At 36.8% G+C, this 17009-nt stretch overlaps 1 protein-coding gene across 2 annotated transcripts in view; it reads left to right on the top strand.

Annotated features, from left to right (window-relative positions):
• Nucleotides 1-17009, top strand: part of ULK4 (unc-51 like kinase 4) — a 541908-nt gene that overhangs the window by 96633 nt on the left and 428266 nt on the right. For both annotated transcript variants that reach the window (XM_076006616.1, XM_020284578.2), the window contains exons 18-19: nt 2473-2580; nt 8374-8457. In XM_076006616.1, the coding sequence (XP_075862731.1) occupies nt 2473-2580; nt 8374-8457 (192 nt within the window). The remainder of the gene's footprint in view (nt 1-2472; nt 2581-8373; nt 8458-17009) is intronic.

Raw genomic sequence — 17009 nt, 5'->3', positions numbered from 1 at the left:
TTCAAAGTAGTACTAGTGGATGATCAGTAAAGGTCAGAGGAGGAGGAGACTGCACTGAAGTGACCTGTTGCAAAGGCTAATGCTACATGATTGCTTTTTCCTCCTTAACCACTTCATCTAGAGCAGTGGTCCCCAACCTTTTTGGCAGCAGGGACTGGTTTCATGGAAGACAATTTTTCCATGGACACGGGATTGGGGGGGGGTGCCCATAACTTAAAACCATTATTTTAAGTGTTATTTCCCCCATTATTTCACCATCTTCAAAGACACCAGGCATTTCACCAGCATTTTTGGTGGTTTCATGAGCTCACGGCCTGAGATGATTCTCACGGAGATTTCTGTGTGGATGCCTAGCTAAGGGGATATTTCGGAGAAGTCGGTCCTAGAGCCTTTAAAATAACCATTCTTTAAAGAATTATCTCGCCATCCATCAACATTACTTCAAGAACTGTAGCCCCTTTCACCACCCTTTCACGAATAATTTTTTGGAGCTGGCCTCTGTGAGAGGTGGGAAGTGCAGGTCCTGGGTCAGTCCTTCCCGCCAGCTGGTTACCCTGAGAGATGAGAAGCCCGCATGCACGAGACAGGTGAAAAGTGGGGATCCTGCTTCAGTCTTTAGACTTTCACCCTCGTCTTTTCACCCACTTTTCACCCTCATCTCCAGACTGGATTGATGACTCAGCTCGGAAGGGGAAACGGTTCTGGCAGACAAATCTAGGCCTAGGCACAGTCACCTGGGTTTTTCAAGGCGTAGCTAGCAACAGTGTTGAAAAAAACCATTATTTTAAGTGTTATGTCACCATCTTCAAAGACACCAGGCATTTCACCAGCATTTTTAGAGGAGTGGTTTCATGAGCTCACGGCCTGAGATGATCATCCCTTATGTAAAAAAAGCAGGGGTGCTGGCGAGCACCCACACCCCACACTGCTTCCCTACCCCACCTTGCCAGCTCCAATGGGGGTGATGGCGAGGGGGGGTGTAGGGAAGTGGTGTGGGGGGAGGCGGAGCTCAGGCAGTGATGCACTGCCCTGTTTTCCTAACAGGCCACAGACTGGTACCAGGCCGCAGCCCAGGGCTGGGGACCGTAGATCTAGAGGATTCATTGCGTGTAAGGCATTGGGTTTTGAGAGTTACACATTTGGTACATCCATGCAGTGGAATACTACTCAGCGGTAAAGAGGGATAAACTGTTGAGACATGCAACCACATGGCTGAATCTCAGATGCATTATGCCTGGTGAAAGAAGCTGAACAGAAAAGATGTAGTATATAATCCCATTTACATAAACTTTAGAAAATGCAAACTGATGAAGAAGAGCAAATTGGTGGCTGTCTGGGGAGAAGAGAAATGGAGTGAAACAGAGGGGTTATAAAGGGACCTTGAAGAGATGGTGGTGGTGATTTCACAGGCACATACATATGCCAGATGTATCTAATTGTATACTTTAAGTATATACAGTTTGTTGCATGTCAGTTATAACTCAACAGAGCTTTAAAAAAAATACATTTAGCCAAGTGTTCCTTCAGTACGTGACTATTGTGCAGCTACCCCACCTGTATCTTCAACTTTTCCATACTCTTGTTTACAAAATGATATCTCTGTGATCGCATGTTTAGATGTTGTGGCATTGTCAAATTGTTTTGAAATTTTTAAATGCTTGCTTTCAGTTTTTAAATTCATGTCTTTATCAATGGTAAAAAATGGGCTTGCCTGTGCACCACACTTTGAGTCACACTGTTTTAGAGTAATGCTTCCACACTGTTTTGTGTTATTATTTTTTTTTTTTCCCCTGCTCAGAGCAGAGCCATTCTTTAACTCTCTCTGACATACTGAAACCATTCTTCATGGTCATGCTATGACTCGATTCACCTGTGTTCTGGTGTATACATTCTGGCAGTTGCATGTATGTGATTTTCTTAGCATGGCTCCTAGGAAATTAACTAGATCTGATAAAATATGCTGAGTTTCCAAGTGGATTATACTGAAACTTTGGTGTAACATTCCCACTCTCAGAGTTTTGAAGGAATCATGTAAAAGTTTAATGTAGTATAAGAACTTTTCAAACTGTGGTGTGCTAGAGCATACCAGGATGTGGCATGGTTAAAATCTGTGTCCAGATCCTGGCTAAGTGAGCTGGATAAGCTTGGGGCCAGTTTCTGGAACCTTTCTCAGCCTCTGTTTCTTTCTTTCAAGATAGGGCAGCAGTTGCCTCACAGCATCAATGAAGTAGTGAAAATGCTTTGCAAACTGAAAAGTGCTATATGTATATAAGTTGATTTTACTGGATATATTCTTAACCTTTATCTGGGAGAGTTACTGTTTTTTTCTTCAGGAATAAGGCCCATATTTTGAAAATAATTTGGAAACTAAGTTCTTAAAAAATGATAAGTCTTACGGAATGTCTTGCTTTCTACATAGAGTTAAAGAACTGAGAAATACACCTGCAATAATATACTTTTTTCTTTTTTCAGGCAATTGTTCTCTTAACTGAATTAATTAGGGAAAACTTCAGGAATAGCAAATTAAAACAGTGCCTTTTACCAACCCTCGGGGAGCTGATCTACCTTGTAGCCACCCAGGTGAGACTGTCTGATTAACTTTATTGCTATTTGACATGTCTGACATATCCAGGCTGACAAGTATAATGTCTTATAAAAGTTTTTGACTTTGCCCCTTAGAGCATGCCTAAGGAACTTAGAAATTTTACCTGTGGGGCAGAGAATTTCTCAGTGTTTCTGTCTCTTTCTATCTCACCCTGTCTCTCTTCTTCCCTCCTTCCCATTGCCTCTTTTTCTTTAAACTGTAGGCACTTTGTAGGCCATATTTTAAAACCAGTGGACTGAAAGGCCACACAGTACTCCTCATCTTTGAAGTTGCTACCGTCTTTGACTCTGTCAGGCAAGAGGAGACCATTGGTTCTATCAGTATAAAAGCTCCATTTCAATTTAAACAAGACACTACATTGTGCAAATGTAGCTTTTAATATGCATTTGAGATGGCAGGATTTGACTTTTTATTTCTGAAGTTAGGATATGGAAGTGCTACTGAATTCAGCAAGGGAAAACTTATTCCATTAATTTTTAAGAATATTATTGAACAGATAATGATAAATTATGGGCTTAGTCATTTCATGTGATACTCTGAGAGTTGTAAATACTGGTAAGTTATAAGTAATTAAGGACATTCTGTTACTATATTTCTTAAGTTTTGGTTCTAGAACTTACTCAAATGTTATATAACCCAGATATCCTTAGTATCTAAAATCAGCTGACTTTCTGGACAGTCATCACTTTAAGACAACTACCATAATTGTTATATAACATCAGTAGTTTAAACTGTTTGTCTCCATAATTAGTATTGATAGCTGGGACAGCAAATTTCTCTTCTTTGTTCTTCTTTTTCATGACTGTCTTTGGCTATTCCTGGCCCCTCGCATGTCAGGATAAATTTTCAAATCAGCTTGTCCAATTCTATAAATCATCTTTTTTTAAAACTATATTTATTATGCAGATAAATTTGAGAACTGGTAGCTTTATGATTTTGAGTCTTCCAAAGCATGTATGGAATTGTACTGAATCTGTATATTGATTAAGAGAGTATTGCTATCTTTATGATATTTAGTCCTTCATACATGAAAAATAGTGTTTCCATATATTTATATTTAAAAAATAATTCCATTACAATTATTTCATTCTGTTCAAAAATCTTTGTTGAATCTATTTTTTGGTTGTATTTATTGTCAGGTAATTTTTTATTTCAAAGAGGCGACATATTCATGAACCTAGAAAACAAGGCAATAAAGAAAGGTATATAGGCCGGGCGCTGTGGCTCACGCCTGTAATCCTAGCTCTTGGGAGGCCGAGGCGGGCGGATTGCTCAAGGTTAGGAGTTCAAAACCAGCCTGAGCAAGAGCGAGACCCCGTCTCTACTACAAATAGAAAGAAATTAATTGGCCAACTGATATATATATAAAAAATTAGCCGGGCATGGTGGCGCATGCCTGTAGTCCCAGCTACCCGGGAGGCTGAGGCAGAAGGATCACTCGAGCCCAGGAGTTTGAGGTTGCTGTGAGCTAGGCTGACGCCATGGCACTCACTCTAGCCTGGGCAACAAAGCGAGACTCTGTCTCAAAAAAAAAAAAAAAAAAAAAAAGAAAGGTATATAGACCATATGTGGTGGCTCATGCCTATACTCCAGGCATTCTGGGAGGCTGAGGTGGAAGGATTGCTTGAGGCCAGGAGTTCAAGACCAGCCTGGGCAACATAGGGAGACCCTGTGTCACTAAAATAATAATAGTAAAAAAATTAGCTGAGCATAGTAGCACTCATTTGTACTCCTAGCTACTCGGGAGGCTGAAGTTGGAGGGTTGCTTGAGCCCAGGAGTTTGAGGCTGCAGTCGGTTTTGATTGTCACCGCATTTCAGCCTGGGAGAAACAGAGTGAGACTATGTCTTCTTGGGGGGAAAAAGTTTAAAAAAAGTCTTTTTCTAGTTTTTGTACCATATCTGTCTAGTTCCTCAATAACCATTATAATTATATTATATTTAGAGTTAATTTTGTACATACAAACAAATATAATTGTAGATTCTTATTTTGTATCATTTTATACAATAGGTAGAAACTTTTTTCAGTTAATAATTATACACTATTAAGATTAGTATATGGAGATACATATGCTGGAGTTATTTATTTATTTATTTTTGCTATTTCTTAATAATTAACATAGTTGTAGTAATCAGTATTTGTAGTTTTCTCCCTCCCTCTTTTTTCTTGTGTGATGTACATTATGTACCAAGTTTTCTGAAAGGTACTTTTCCTTGCATTTCTTTTGGGATGGGGCTGGAGAGTTTATTTCTACTTTACCATTACCTTGGACCCTCAAGGCCTTGACATCCAAATTTAAATTTACCACGTTTTTCAGGCCCTCAGAGTAATATAAAACTTCAATGCTAAGTTTATCCCATGATTGCAGTTGTCTAATTTTTTGGTTAATTCTTTTTGTTCTTGTCAGATCTTTGATGCATTTTAAGGATGTCAGAATAAAACCAGTTACTTTCATTAGAAGAGTAGTCAGTTACCTGGTCTGCCATCTTGTCAGTTATATCAGTAATGGGAGTCTAGTCTAATTCTTTTCTTTTTTGGGGGGGGGTTGGCTTTTTTTTTAACCTCCCTCCTCTCTCCCATGCCTCACCAGCTTTTTTTTTTTTTCTTTTTAAAATTTTTAATTATTATGGGCACATAATAGTTGTATATCTTTATAGGGCAAGTGTGATGTTTTGATACAGGTATACAATGAGAATAATCAAATTAGCATAATCAGGGTATCTATCACCTTGGGCCTTTATTATTTCTTTGTGTTAGGAGCATTCCAATTTCACTCTTTAGTTATTTGAAAGTATACCATAACTTATTGTTGACTGTAGTCACTCTGTTGTGCTGTCAGATATTATTCATTCTATCTAACTATATTTTTGCACCCATTAACCATCCCCACTTTATTCCTCCCTCTTTGCTAGCCTTCCCAGTCTGTTAACCATCATTCTACTCCCTGTCTCCATGAGATCAATTGTTTTTAACATTTAACTCTCCCATATGAGTGAGAACATTTGAAATTTGTCTTTCTATGCTTGGCTTATCTCACCTAAGCATATAACATAATGTTCTTCAGTTCCATTCATATTGTTGCAAATGGCAGGATTTCATTCTTTTTTATCGCTATATAATATTCCATTGTGTATATGTACCATGATTTCTTTATCCATTCATCTATTCATGGATACTTAGGTTCATTCCAAATCTTGGCTATTGTGAATAGTGCTGCAGTAAACATCAGAGTGCAAATATCTTTTCCATATACTAAATTCCCCTCCTTTGTTTATATACCCAGCACTCACCAGCTTAATTGGTGTATAATTGGTATACAATAAACTACATATATTTAAAGATCACAATTCAGTGAATATTTATGTATACACCTATGAAATGATCACCACAATCAAGATAATTAATGTATCTGTCACCTCCAAAAGTTTCCTTAACACGCTTTGTAATCCTGTCTTGTCTCCATGTAACCACTGATTTGCTTTTTGTCATATAGACTAGTTTGCATTTTTCAGAATCTTATGCACATAGAACCAGAATCTTGTTCCTGCTTGTTTCTAAAAGTAGATCTAGAGAATCATTTTCCATGATACTACTTTAATTAGATACAAGCTGGGCTATTTTAATAAAGGGATGGTTTTTGAGGCCATGACATTTGACTGCATCTTATGATGTCAAACCAGAAAAGGAAGTTCAGTCTCTGGATCTACAAAAGTAACTTTCCATGAGAAGAGAGCTTTTGTGGAATTGTCACTTGAATGTAGGTAAACCTTAAAATCTCAGGTCGGGCTGACCTGGTGGAACTGACTGGAAGTGATAGTGTATACCATATATAAGACACAACCTAAATCCTGCCCTGTTGGCTCTCCCGTGATATCCCAAGGTTCCAAGCTTAGGGATAGAAGACCAGCCTGAGATTCTGCAGAGGATATTGATGAGGCAACATATTTTCAGCTTGTGTATCTTCTTACTCTTGTTAAGGATACGTATCACCTCAAGTCCAGGTTCTTATTTTGTCTTTTTAAATCCAGCTTCTAATGAGGAGAAAGTGAAAGTCAGCAGGGCTGAATTGTAGCTTAAAGTCCAAGTAAAAGGATGAAAAAAAAGGGTCTACTGGACTGAGTGACCTGAAAGTCACCAGTAATTCAACAAGAGTTTTATATATTTATTTATTTTACGCGGAGGTAGGGAGGCAGAAATTGTCAGCTCGGAGTGGTTTGAGGATTTAGAAGGACTGGAGGAAGCTGAAAAGGTCAGTGTAAAGTGAGGATGGTTTTGACAAGGGAACAGGGGCTGAAAAAGGTCTGTCCTGTTTTCAAAGTAACCCTATTCAAAGGGAAATGTAAGAGATCCAGTGGAGATAAGACTAAGGAATGACCCTGAATAAGGTTGGGGTGGGAGTGAGATCCTGAGCCAGAGTGGAGGAGCCTGTCCTGTTAAAGCAGTTGGGTAGAAGTGGCAGATGGCTTCAGGTGTGGGTGAGTTTGTTGTTCCTTTGTCAGGACTTCCATCATCTCTGTGAAGGAGGCAGGTAGGGGCGGGGGTGGGAGGGTCAAAGATTTGCAATAGGCCTCTTAGATAGGGAGTTGATCGGAGAAACAGGAGGCCTGGAGAGTGAGGTTGAGGGTCTCCTGGGGTTGTGGATGGTAAATTAGTAAGGGACTCTGTGCTCTGTGGTGCCTCCTTCTGTAAGGGCCCAATTGCCTGAGTGCAGGCCTAGAGAAAACAAACGACTGTTCAGATTTTTGGGAGGAGTGATTAAATGGTGGGCCAGGGACTCTCAGTGTTGGTAAGGGAAGTGGGTGACAGGCTGGGCAAGAGGAGAGGGATCCGGGGAGAGGGGACAGAGCCCAGTGACATTAAAGGCTGTGGTGGGTGTTTTGAATAAGTGAACTGGAAGGGAAGAAAGTTGTGTTTGGAAGTTAAATTTAGTTGTCAGGTACTGATTTTTGAGTTGGAGCAGCTCCTGATCGTAACACCCAGGCCAGGGTGTGACCGTATGTGCAATTGTGTGATTATGCGAGAGTACAGTTTTAATGGGTTGCAGTTCTCATCATGGGCATAAAATACTTCTGTCATTTGGACAATCTTAAATATTTCCTCTAAGCAAAACCTAATTTTTTCCTGCTTTAAAAAGATTAATATTTTTCACCTTTCTGTGTGACACCTAATTTATTTTGTGATTTTATTTGATAGGTTGCAGGAGTGTTCTTGTGGTTATTACACCAATTTGGTTAATCTTCTGTGAGAGAATTGTCACTGATTCATTAAGATCAGTGTACTTGGTGATCTCATTTGCTCATTTTTATTAATATTTAGCACAATGTCTTACTAGATAGCATATTGCCTTTCACTTGTGCTTGTAGGTAATCTTGAGATACTACTCAAAGTTGTGTTTTTTGTGCTCTGAAATCATTCCAGACAATGTAATACTTTTTAGGTAGGGGTATCTATGTTATCATCTACAATTTTCAGTAGAATTTAAAAAAAAATAAATCAGGTCATTTTGTCTCAGTTCTTTTTATCTAGCTTCTAATGAAAGGATATTATCAATATCATACACAATATAGTGAGCATCAGAAGAAACACCTTGTACGTACAATGCAGAAGACCCTTGATCTGGTCATAATTGTTAGGTAGTAAGGAATACTTTAAGTAGACTATTCAGAAGTTTTAAATAGTTTATATATATGGAACTATGACTTTTTCTTGAATGGGTTAATATCTTTTGTGCTGTTAGCTTCACTGCCTTTTTTTCCCACTTCATTCTAGGAAGAAAAAAAAAAGAACCCTAGAGAATGCTGGGCTGTTCCCTCAGCTGCATACACAGTGCTAATGAGGTGCCTTCGGGAAGGGGTAAGGCTCCTTTGTTGTCCTCTGTAGACACCCGCAATTGTAATAACCCTTCAGGCACTGTATGAGGATTGTAGCCTGCAGCAGTGCAGGGAGCTTGTCAACCAAGTATTGCTCCTGAATTTAAATAATTCCGACAGCCCACCATGAGCAAGTGACCTACAGTGGAGCAAGTGTAAAAAATGAACCAGCTTTCTCATTCACATATTTAAATGTCTTGCTTTTTAAAAGATGATGGCACATATAAACAACATCACCAGCTTTTAATAGTATATTCTTAATTATCTCCCCCCTTTTTAAGTTACTGATACACGGATTTAGTAAGCAAGGTATATGCAGAGAATTTTCCTTGAGCCCGAGACACTCATGATTATCTTGTCAGGTTGCCATTTTGAGGTTCAGAAACAGGGAAGCTTCTAGTATCCATTGATTTTAATATTAAGTAGTATTTATTAGGCGATGTGATTGTTCAGTTTAGTCACATTTTTAGGCTGTTGTTAATGGCTGGAAACCAACCAGCTGGCCAATCAACCACCTCATATATATGTAGTTCCTATGGGTAACTATGTAAAGGATTTAGTAACTGACCTGAAAGGTTGCTATTTTCTGTTTGCTTTAAACCATTTGACATTGTTTCACCCAAGGCAAAGCCATAGGCTAAAAACATTCCTTAAGGAATGAAAAAGATATATCAGGATAAACATCTTTCTTTCGAGTCCATTACTTCCTACATTATATGGTAACAGAATAACGTTCCCTGTGTAGAAAGCTGTCTAAAGTTTTCCCCTAGTGATGCAGAAGTGAAATTTGAACACTTTCTATTCTGTTTGAATGCTTAATCATTTGTTATTATGAGATGTGATAAAATAAGTGAATTGTGCTTTATCAATAATATGAGAATTAAGTCATTTTCACCTATTGTCAAAAGACAGGTTTGGATTCAACATTCAGGGCTTCAAACTAGGCACATTTGGAGGCACAGAGATGAAGAAGGTGAAGTGCCTGGTTAGACAACTGATCTCACCTATTGTGAGAGCTAAGATTAATATGTCAGATATATAAACGCAAAAGAACAAGATATAGGAACTCAAGGGAAAAAGGAGTTTTCTAGGGATCTGTTTGATAGTATAAAAGTAATTCTATTGTGTTGTGATAAACATGGGGTGCAGTTATCCCTTCAGTATACTGATTTTCTTTCTTTTGGATATATACTGAGCAGTATGATTGCTGGATCATATGGTGGTTTTGTTATTAGTTTTTTGAGGAACCTCTATAGTATTTTTCATAATGGTTATACTAATTTACATTCCCCAAAACAGTGTATAAGAATTCCCCTTTCTCCACATCCTCACCAGCATGTTATTTTTTTAAATCTTTTTGATGAAAGCCATTTTAATTGGGATGAGATGGTATCTCATTGTGGTTTCAATTTGCATTTCCCTGATACTAGTGATGTCGAACATTTTTTCATATACCTGTTGGCCATTTGTATGTCTTCTTTTGAGAAATGTCTATTCAGATCCTTTGCCTGTTTTTAATCAGATTATTATTATTTTTTTCTATTGAGTTGAGTTCTTTTTATATTCTGGTTATTAATCCCTTAGCCAAGATATGAAATCAACCTAAGTATGCATGAACAGGTAAATGGATAAAGAAAATATACTTCTATTCAACATAATACTGGAAGTCTTATCCAGAGCAGTCAGGCAAGAGAAGGAAATCAAGGCTGTCCAAATGGGAAAAGAAGAGGTCAAATTATTTCTTTTTGCTGATGATCTGATTTTATATCTAGAAAATCCCAAGGATTCTGCCAAGAGACTCCTAAAACTGGTAAATTCAATGAAGTCTCAGGTTACAAAATCAGTGTACAGAAATCAGCATTCTTATATGCCAACAACAGTCAAGCTGAGAATCAAATCAAAGACTTAATACTTTTCACAATAGCAACAAAGAAAATAAAATACCTAGGAATATATTTAACCAAGGAGGTGCAAGACCTCTACGGGGAGAACTACAAAACAGTAAGGAAATAACCGAGGATGTAAACAGATGGAAAAACATATCATGCTCATGGATCGGCAGAATCAACATTGTTAAAATGTCTGTAATACCAAAAGTGATTTACAGAGTCAGTGCAATCCCTATTAAAATACCAACATCATTTTTTGCAGATCTAGAAAAAATAATTCTATGGTTTGTATGGAGGCAGAGAAGACCCCGTATAGCCAAAGCAACCTTAAGCAAAAAGAACAAATTGGGAGGCACATCACTTTACCAGACTTCAAGCTATACTGGCAATAGAATTACTTTTACACTGTTACTATATAAGGCTATAGTAACCAAACCAGTATGGTACTGGTACAAGAAGAAAGACATAGACCAGTGTATCACAACAGAGAACCCAGATAAAAACCATCCTCATTTTACTGTCTGATCTTTGACAAAACAGACAAAAACATACACTGGGGAAAAGAGACCCTATTCCATAAATGGTGCTGGGAAAATTGGATGGCCACATGTAGAAGGATCTGTACCTCTCATCCCTCACAAAAATTAATTCACAATAGATAACAGACTTAAACCTAAGACATGAAACTATAAGAATTCTAGAAGAAACTGCTGGAAAAACTCTTACAGATATTGCTTAGGCAAAGAATTTATGAAGACGACCCCAACGACAATCACAGCAACAACAACAATAAATAAATGGGACCTGATCAAATGAAAAAGCTTCTGCACAGCCAAGGAAGGAATCAATAGAGTGAACAGACAACCTACAGAATGGGAGAAAATATTTGCATGCTATAGTATTATATATATGGAATACAATGGAATATTTTTTAGCCATAAAAAAGAATGATATCCTGTTAATTTGTAACAACATGGATGGGGCCTGGAGGACATTATGTTAAGTGAAATAAGCCAGACACTGGCAAATATTGCATATTCTCACGTAGGAGCTAAAAAATTTGATCTCATGGAACTGGAATTGTGGTTAAGAGGCTGGGAAAGGTATGGTGGAGGGGGAAATGAAAAAGAGTTGGTTAATGGGTGCCAAAATGCAGTTAAATAGAAGGAATTTGTTCTAGTGTTTGATAGCATAATAGAGTGACTATAGTTATCAGTAATTTATTGTTTATTTCAAAATAGTTGGAAGAGAAGATTTGGAATGTTCTCAAACAAATGCTAGATGTTTGAGGTGATGCATATGTATCCAATTACTGTGATTTGACCATTAACACATTGTATGCATGTATTAAAATGTCACATGTACCCCATAAATATGTACAGTTGCTTAAAAAAATTCTAGAAACTCTTCATCTTCAATTTTTAAAACTTTAGATATTAGAGTAAAAGATGATTAATTCTAATCCCTGAGGTTGTATCTTTTATCTAAAATCTCTTTCCTGCCCCTCCTCTCATTTTTCATTGGGCATAGAATATGAAGAATAATGTTTTATGTTCATGTGTATTGTTATTGCCACATAATTGTTAATAACTATAAAATAATAATAGTTTTGTATTTTAGTAACATAGTTGCCTTTTATTGCCTTGGTATATGTGGCAAGTCTTGCATGTTTTTCATAAGAGAGGGAATGTCTACAGCTCTATAATTTATAAAAATTTTATATCATGTATTTGAAAAGCAGTTAAGCATGTGCTTTGGCAGCATATACACTGACATTGTCCATACGAAACAGATAAATTAGGTGGTGATTATTATCCATAAAAAAGGCTTGCTTTTTTTACAAAAACAATTCAATGATAGCAGTTCTTAAAATAGCATATTTGTCTAATGCATTCAAGGCATAGTTTAGGTAAAATAATTTTTAAGCCTTTTCAACAATTTAAAAACTTTTTTCTATGTAGAGAACCATTTTTTCAGAACTTACTGAGATTTCTGAATGTAGGTTCTTATGAAATATACCTCATGTACAGAAAAGTATATAAAATGTGTGTATATATATATATATAGTTGAAAATACTCTTTTTAAGAGGATGGAGTTTCTTGTGAAATTTACCCCATGTACAGAAAAGTATAACTTTGACTCAAACTGCATAAAAGCAAATCATGTAACCAAAATGTTTGTGTCCCCGTAATTTGAGGGGAAAAAAAAAAAACCAAACCAAACAAAAACCCCCACATGGGCAGATAACCTAGAGAATTCTCTCTCCCTTCTGGACTGCCTCTTATCCTTTCTTTCAGGGTGTAACCATTATTCTTTGGTGATAAACATTCTCAAGTTTTTCTTTATAGTGTTTCCATCTGTGAAGTATTGCTAAACATTAAATTTGTTGGTTCTTAATGCTGAACTATTTGTAAACAGAATGGCACCATACTCCTTCCAGACTTAATTCTTTTGCTTAAAGCTAGGTTGAGATTGATACTGCTGATTATGTAAACTGTAACTCATTTGTACCACTGTATGTTGTTGGAATATGCCCCTCTCTCTGTATATATGTATGTGTGTGTATGTACACACACCCATGTGTATACATCAATTTATACTCACACCAGCAGGTTATGTGAGTACCCATTAATCTCACATCTTCTTAAACATTTGGCATAGTCAGACTTTAAATCTTTGTCAGTCTGATGGGCATTAAGTGGTTTCTTAAAATAGTTTTAATATGCATTTCTCTGGTTACTAATGAGGATCACCATCTTTTTCTGTTTGGTTTTTTGGGTTTCCTCTTTTGAAATGTGCTTATCAAGTCTTAAACCTGTTTGTTCTATTGCTTTGTAGGAATTCTACCCTTTACAACCTATTGTAAATAAAATGTTTAAACATTAGAAAAGGAGAGAAAACTGTAATGATCACCTTTGTTTTCATCACATAGATTCAACAGTTGTCAATATTTTGCCCTATTTGCTTTGCTGTACTGTATGTGTGTATCCGTACACATGTGCATTTATTCATTTGTTTATTTTCTGAACGGTTTGAAAAATTACAGATGTCATGGCAGTCCACCTATAGGAATTTTATATGTATTCTGGATATTAATATTTTTGTTGTTGATATGTGTTGCAGATACTTCCTAATTTGTGGCTGGGCCTTTCGTTTTCTTTACGTTGTCTGTTGATAGGCAGAAGTTCTTAATTTCAATGTAGCTAAATTTATAATTGTGTCGCTTTATGATTTGTGCTTTTTGTGTCTAAAAAATGTTTCCTGCCTCCAACATCATTAAGATAGTCTCTTGTATTTTCTTCTGAAAGTTTTATTTTTCCTTTTCCCACTTAGAGCTTTTTGTCGTTGTTTTTTGTATGTAGTGCTATGTATAGGTCTGTGCACCTCTCTTCCTGGACTGTGGTTCTGTTGGCCTCTTCATCTGTCTCTGTGCCATGCCATCTGAATCAATAGTCTGCCTTTTAGACATATATTTTTAATATATGGGAAGTTTTGCCCTACCAATATAATCTTTTATTGAAAGTTTCTTAGCCATTTTTGCTCTTTTTCCCTTGCGCATAATTTCTCCAGTCAACTTTTTGAGTTCACCTGTTGGGATGTTGATTGAGAATATACCTATAAATACATTTGAGGAGATGTAATTGATATTAGCATAAAATGGAAAGCCTTCTCTATGAAAACATTAACAGTAAGAGAATGACACATTTGATTTAGAAAAAAAACTGGGGTAAGATGACAACTGATTAAAGTTCAGCTAATGTGTTTATTAAGTTAATACTCTGCAGTAGAGGTCCAATACTTTTCAGTTAAAATTTATGAAACGTCTTCATATATTATATACTGGCTGGGTATGGGAAAGGCACTGTCCCGTCTTCATTTATTGGGAAAGAGAAATGTTTTTTTTTTCAATCCCTAGTTCTGTACTTCAGCTTTCATTGTTGTTTTGTAACTTCATTTGCTTTGTTTGTTCCTTGTGCCATTAGTAAGTCATTAAAGGCTGTGAACTTCCCCTTCAACCTAGTGTTAGCTATAGCCCATTAGTTTTGGCATTGGTGTTTCCATTATTGTTATTTTATAGATAGTCCCTATTTCTAATTTTAAATTTTGTCTTCAATTTGGGTTGTTAATTAGATGAATTAAACCTTTTCAGGTGGGTGGGATTTTATTGCTTTTTTTCTTACCTTTGTTGAAATAAAGTTGCACTGCCTTATCAAGAATGTGGTCTGTTCTATTTATCTCTTTTTAAAAAATTGTGGTGATAGGTGTAACATAAAATTGACCATTTTAACCATTAAATGTATAGTTCTGTGGATTAGTATGTTTAAATTGTTGGGCTGTTTCTCTTGTTTTTACATCTATTGAGATGTTCTTTTATTTAACTTATTCTCCCCCCTTTTTCCTCACATTCAAAACCTAGTAGCGTGCCTTGTTGAACATGGGCTATTGATTCTGGTTGTTACCCCTTTTCCTTTTCCTTCCAGTCTCTGCATTGGGAAGAGAACAATATGGAAATTTTACTTCTTCATTTTATTGGTATGTAGACCTCTTCTTAGAAGGCAATTTTAGTTTTAAATTATTTTTTTGTTATTCATAGAAAACTTGCTTTGTCATGGGATGTTTATTAAATATTATGCGAGTGAAGGGTTTTCTAGCCAGATAAGTTGTGTCAATGGAAAATAACTCAAATTCTTTGAAATAAAGAGTTTTTTTCTGAGTCAAATATGTGCTACCATGGCTGGGAGAGGCACGCCCATGAAGCCTTGAGCAAGTGGTCTCACCTTGGCTGGGTTACAGTTTGGTTTTATACATTTTAGGGAGACAGGAGTTATATGTAAAGTCATAAATCAATACGCGGAAGGCGTACATTCGTTTGGCTCAGACAGGCAGGACATTTGAAGTGGAGACTTACAGATTATAGGTGGGTTTAAAGATTCTTTGATTTGTAATTGGTTAAAGATATGAAGCTTTGTCTAAAGGCTTGGAATGTTTTAAGTTAAGGAAGTCTGCTAATCATAGACACTCCACTGGGTATATACGGATTCTCAGATGATCGGTTAAGTAAATTGATGACCTACAGATGTGGTTTAACCTTTGTCTTACGTGGCCTTAGACTTGTTAATGATTTTGCATTAATATTTTATTGTTACAAAGAATAACTTCAAAAGGTGCAGGGCATAACTAGATGTGTCTGACCTCCCTTCTGCTCTTCTCATGTCTGGCAACTCAGCTTTAAGGTTTTTTTTTTGGGGGGGGTCTCTTTGGTCAAGAAGGGGGGTCCATTTAGTCCTCTAAGGGGGGGGCTTAAGATTTTATTTTAGTTTACAGTTGGACCATATTGAGCTGAACAAGGTTGGACAGTTTTGTTTGTTTCTAGTACTTTTCAGAGCTTTAAATTATGAATCTACTCAAGGGGATATTGTATGTAACATTTTCAAAGTTATTTGGCCACAGACCTTACTGTATCTTGTGTCATATTGTGACTTGAGCTTTTGGAGAAAAAGCTATCATCTTAGACTGAAACTGTAATGAGTGTGTTAACGTAATTTTCAGTGGGTTTTCTCTTTTTTCGGTTGCCTAAGAAATTATGACCTCCTTTTCCAAACAGGCGAACCTGTTTTATGAACATGGTTTCTGTAATTTTTACAATGGTGAGAGAGATGTTCCATGTTTTTGTCCTTGTTATGGATGTAAATGCTCAGGTGGAAAGAGGAGAAGTATTTAGAGTGAGAGACTTCTGGTGGAACCCACAAAAAGGAAGGTCTGGTCTAGTTGTTGAGAAAAGATTGTGGCAGCGTAAAAGAAAAGGTATCCATGATGACACTGAGTCGTTTCGGAAGTAGTGCTGGCATTTCAGAGACCTGGAGTTGGGACTTAGAAGATGTGGGCTTTAGTCGTCCTAGGTGTGCTACTCTTTAAAGGCTTGATATTGACCAAACCCTGGGGGTTCTACTTGGTGGTGTTTCCTGTTTAAAAAAAACCAAAAACCTATGCTTGGTGATCTTCCACGTACTTCTGACTGGAGCCCCCTTGAGTCGGACCCCTGACCTGTGCCCTGGCTGATGACTTTCCTTTCTGCTGCTTTGACCTTCATGTCTGTGCAGAATAGTGAAGAACGGTCCCCTCCTTGGGATCATTGCTGTGTTGATCTCAGGAATATTTGGCATTGATTTTACATGACATACGTTCCATATGTGTATGCAATAGGGAGCCTGAGAAAGTTGTTTTTTTTTCCCTTGAGGTGTTATTTTCTCTATGTGCGTAGCAGCCTGCTCTGCAGTGCACCTAGGAATGCTGTAAACAGCTCCTAGAATTTCCATGTGTTTAGAGAAGATTAATTTGTATATTTGTACCTAATCAACCACATCTCTCTTTTTTTTTTTTTAGCTTGCATAATAGTCTGTATAATTACGGGTGCTGAACTAACACCTGGCATAGGTTGTATTTAAAAATGCGAGATTCAAAAAATAAACTGGTTTATTATTCATTTCTGAACAATAGCTTATTAGATAATTTTTATGTAACAAAATTCTTTTAAAAGGGAATTTCATTTTCATTTTTTAATTAGATCTCTTTGTTCTTAGAAAACCAGTGGCAAATCATCTATATATTTAATTTGAAGAGATGGAGATTGAATTAAAAAGAAGT

Source organism: Microcebus murinus, chromosome 1 (genome assembly GCF_040939455.1).
Source record: "Microcebus murinus isolate Inina chromosome 1, M.murinus_Inina_mat1.0, whole genome shotgun sequence".
Classification (NCBI taxonomy): Eukaryota; Metazoa; Chordata; class Mammalia; order Primates; family Cheirogaleidae; genus Microcebus; species Microcebus murinus.
Note: the sequence above shows the minus strand (reverse complement) of the source record. Positions and strands in the feature narration are given on the sequence as shown.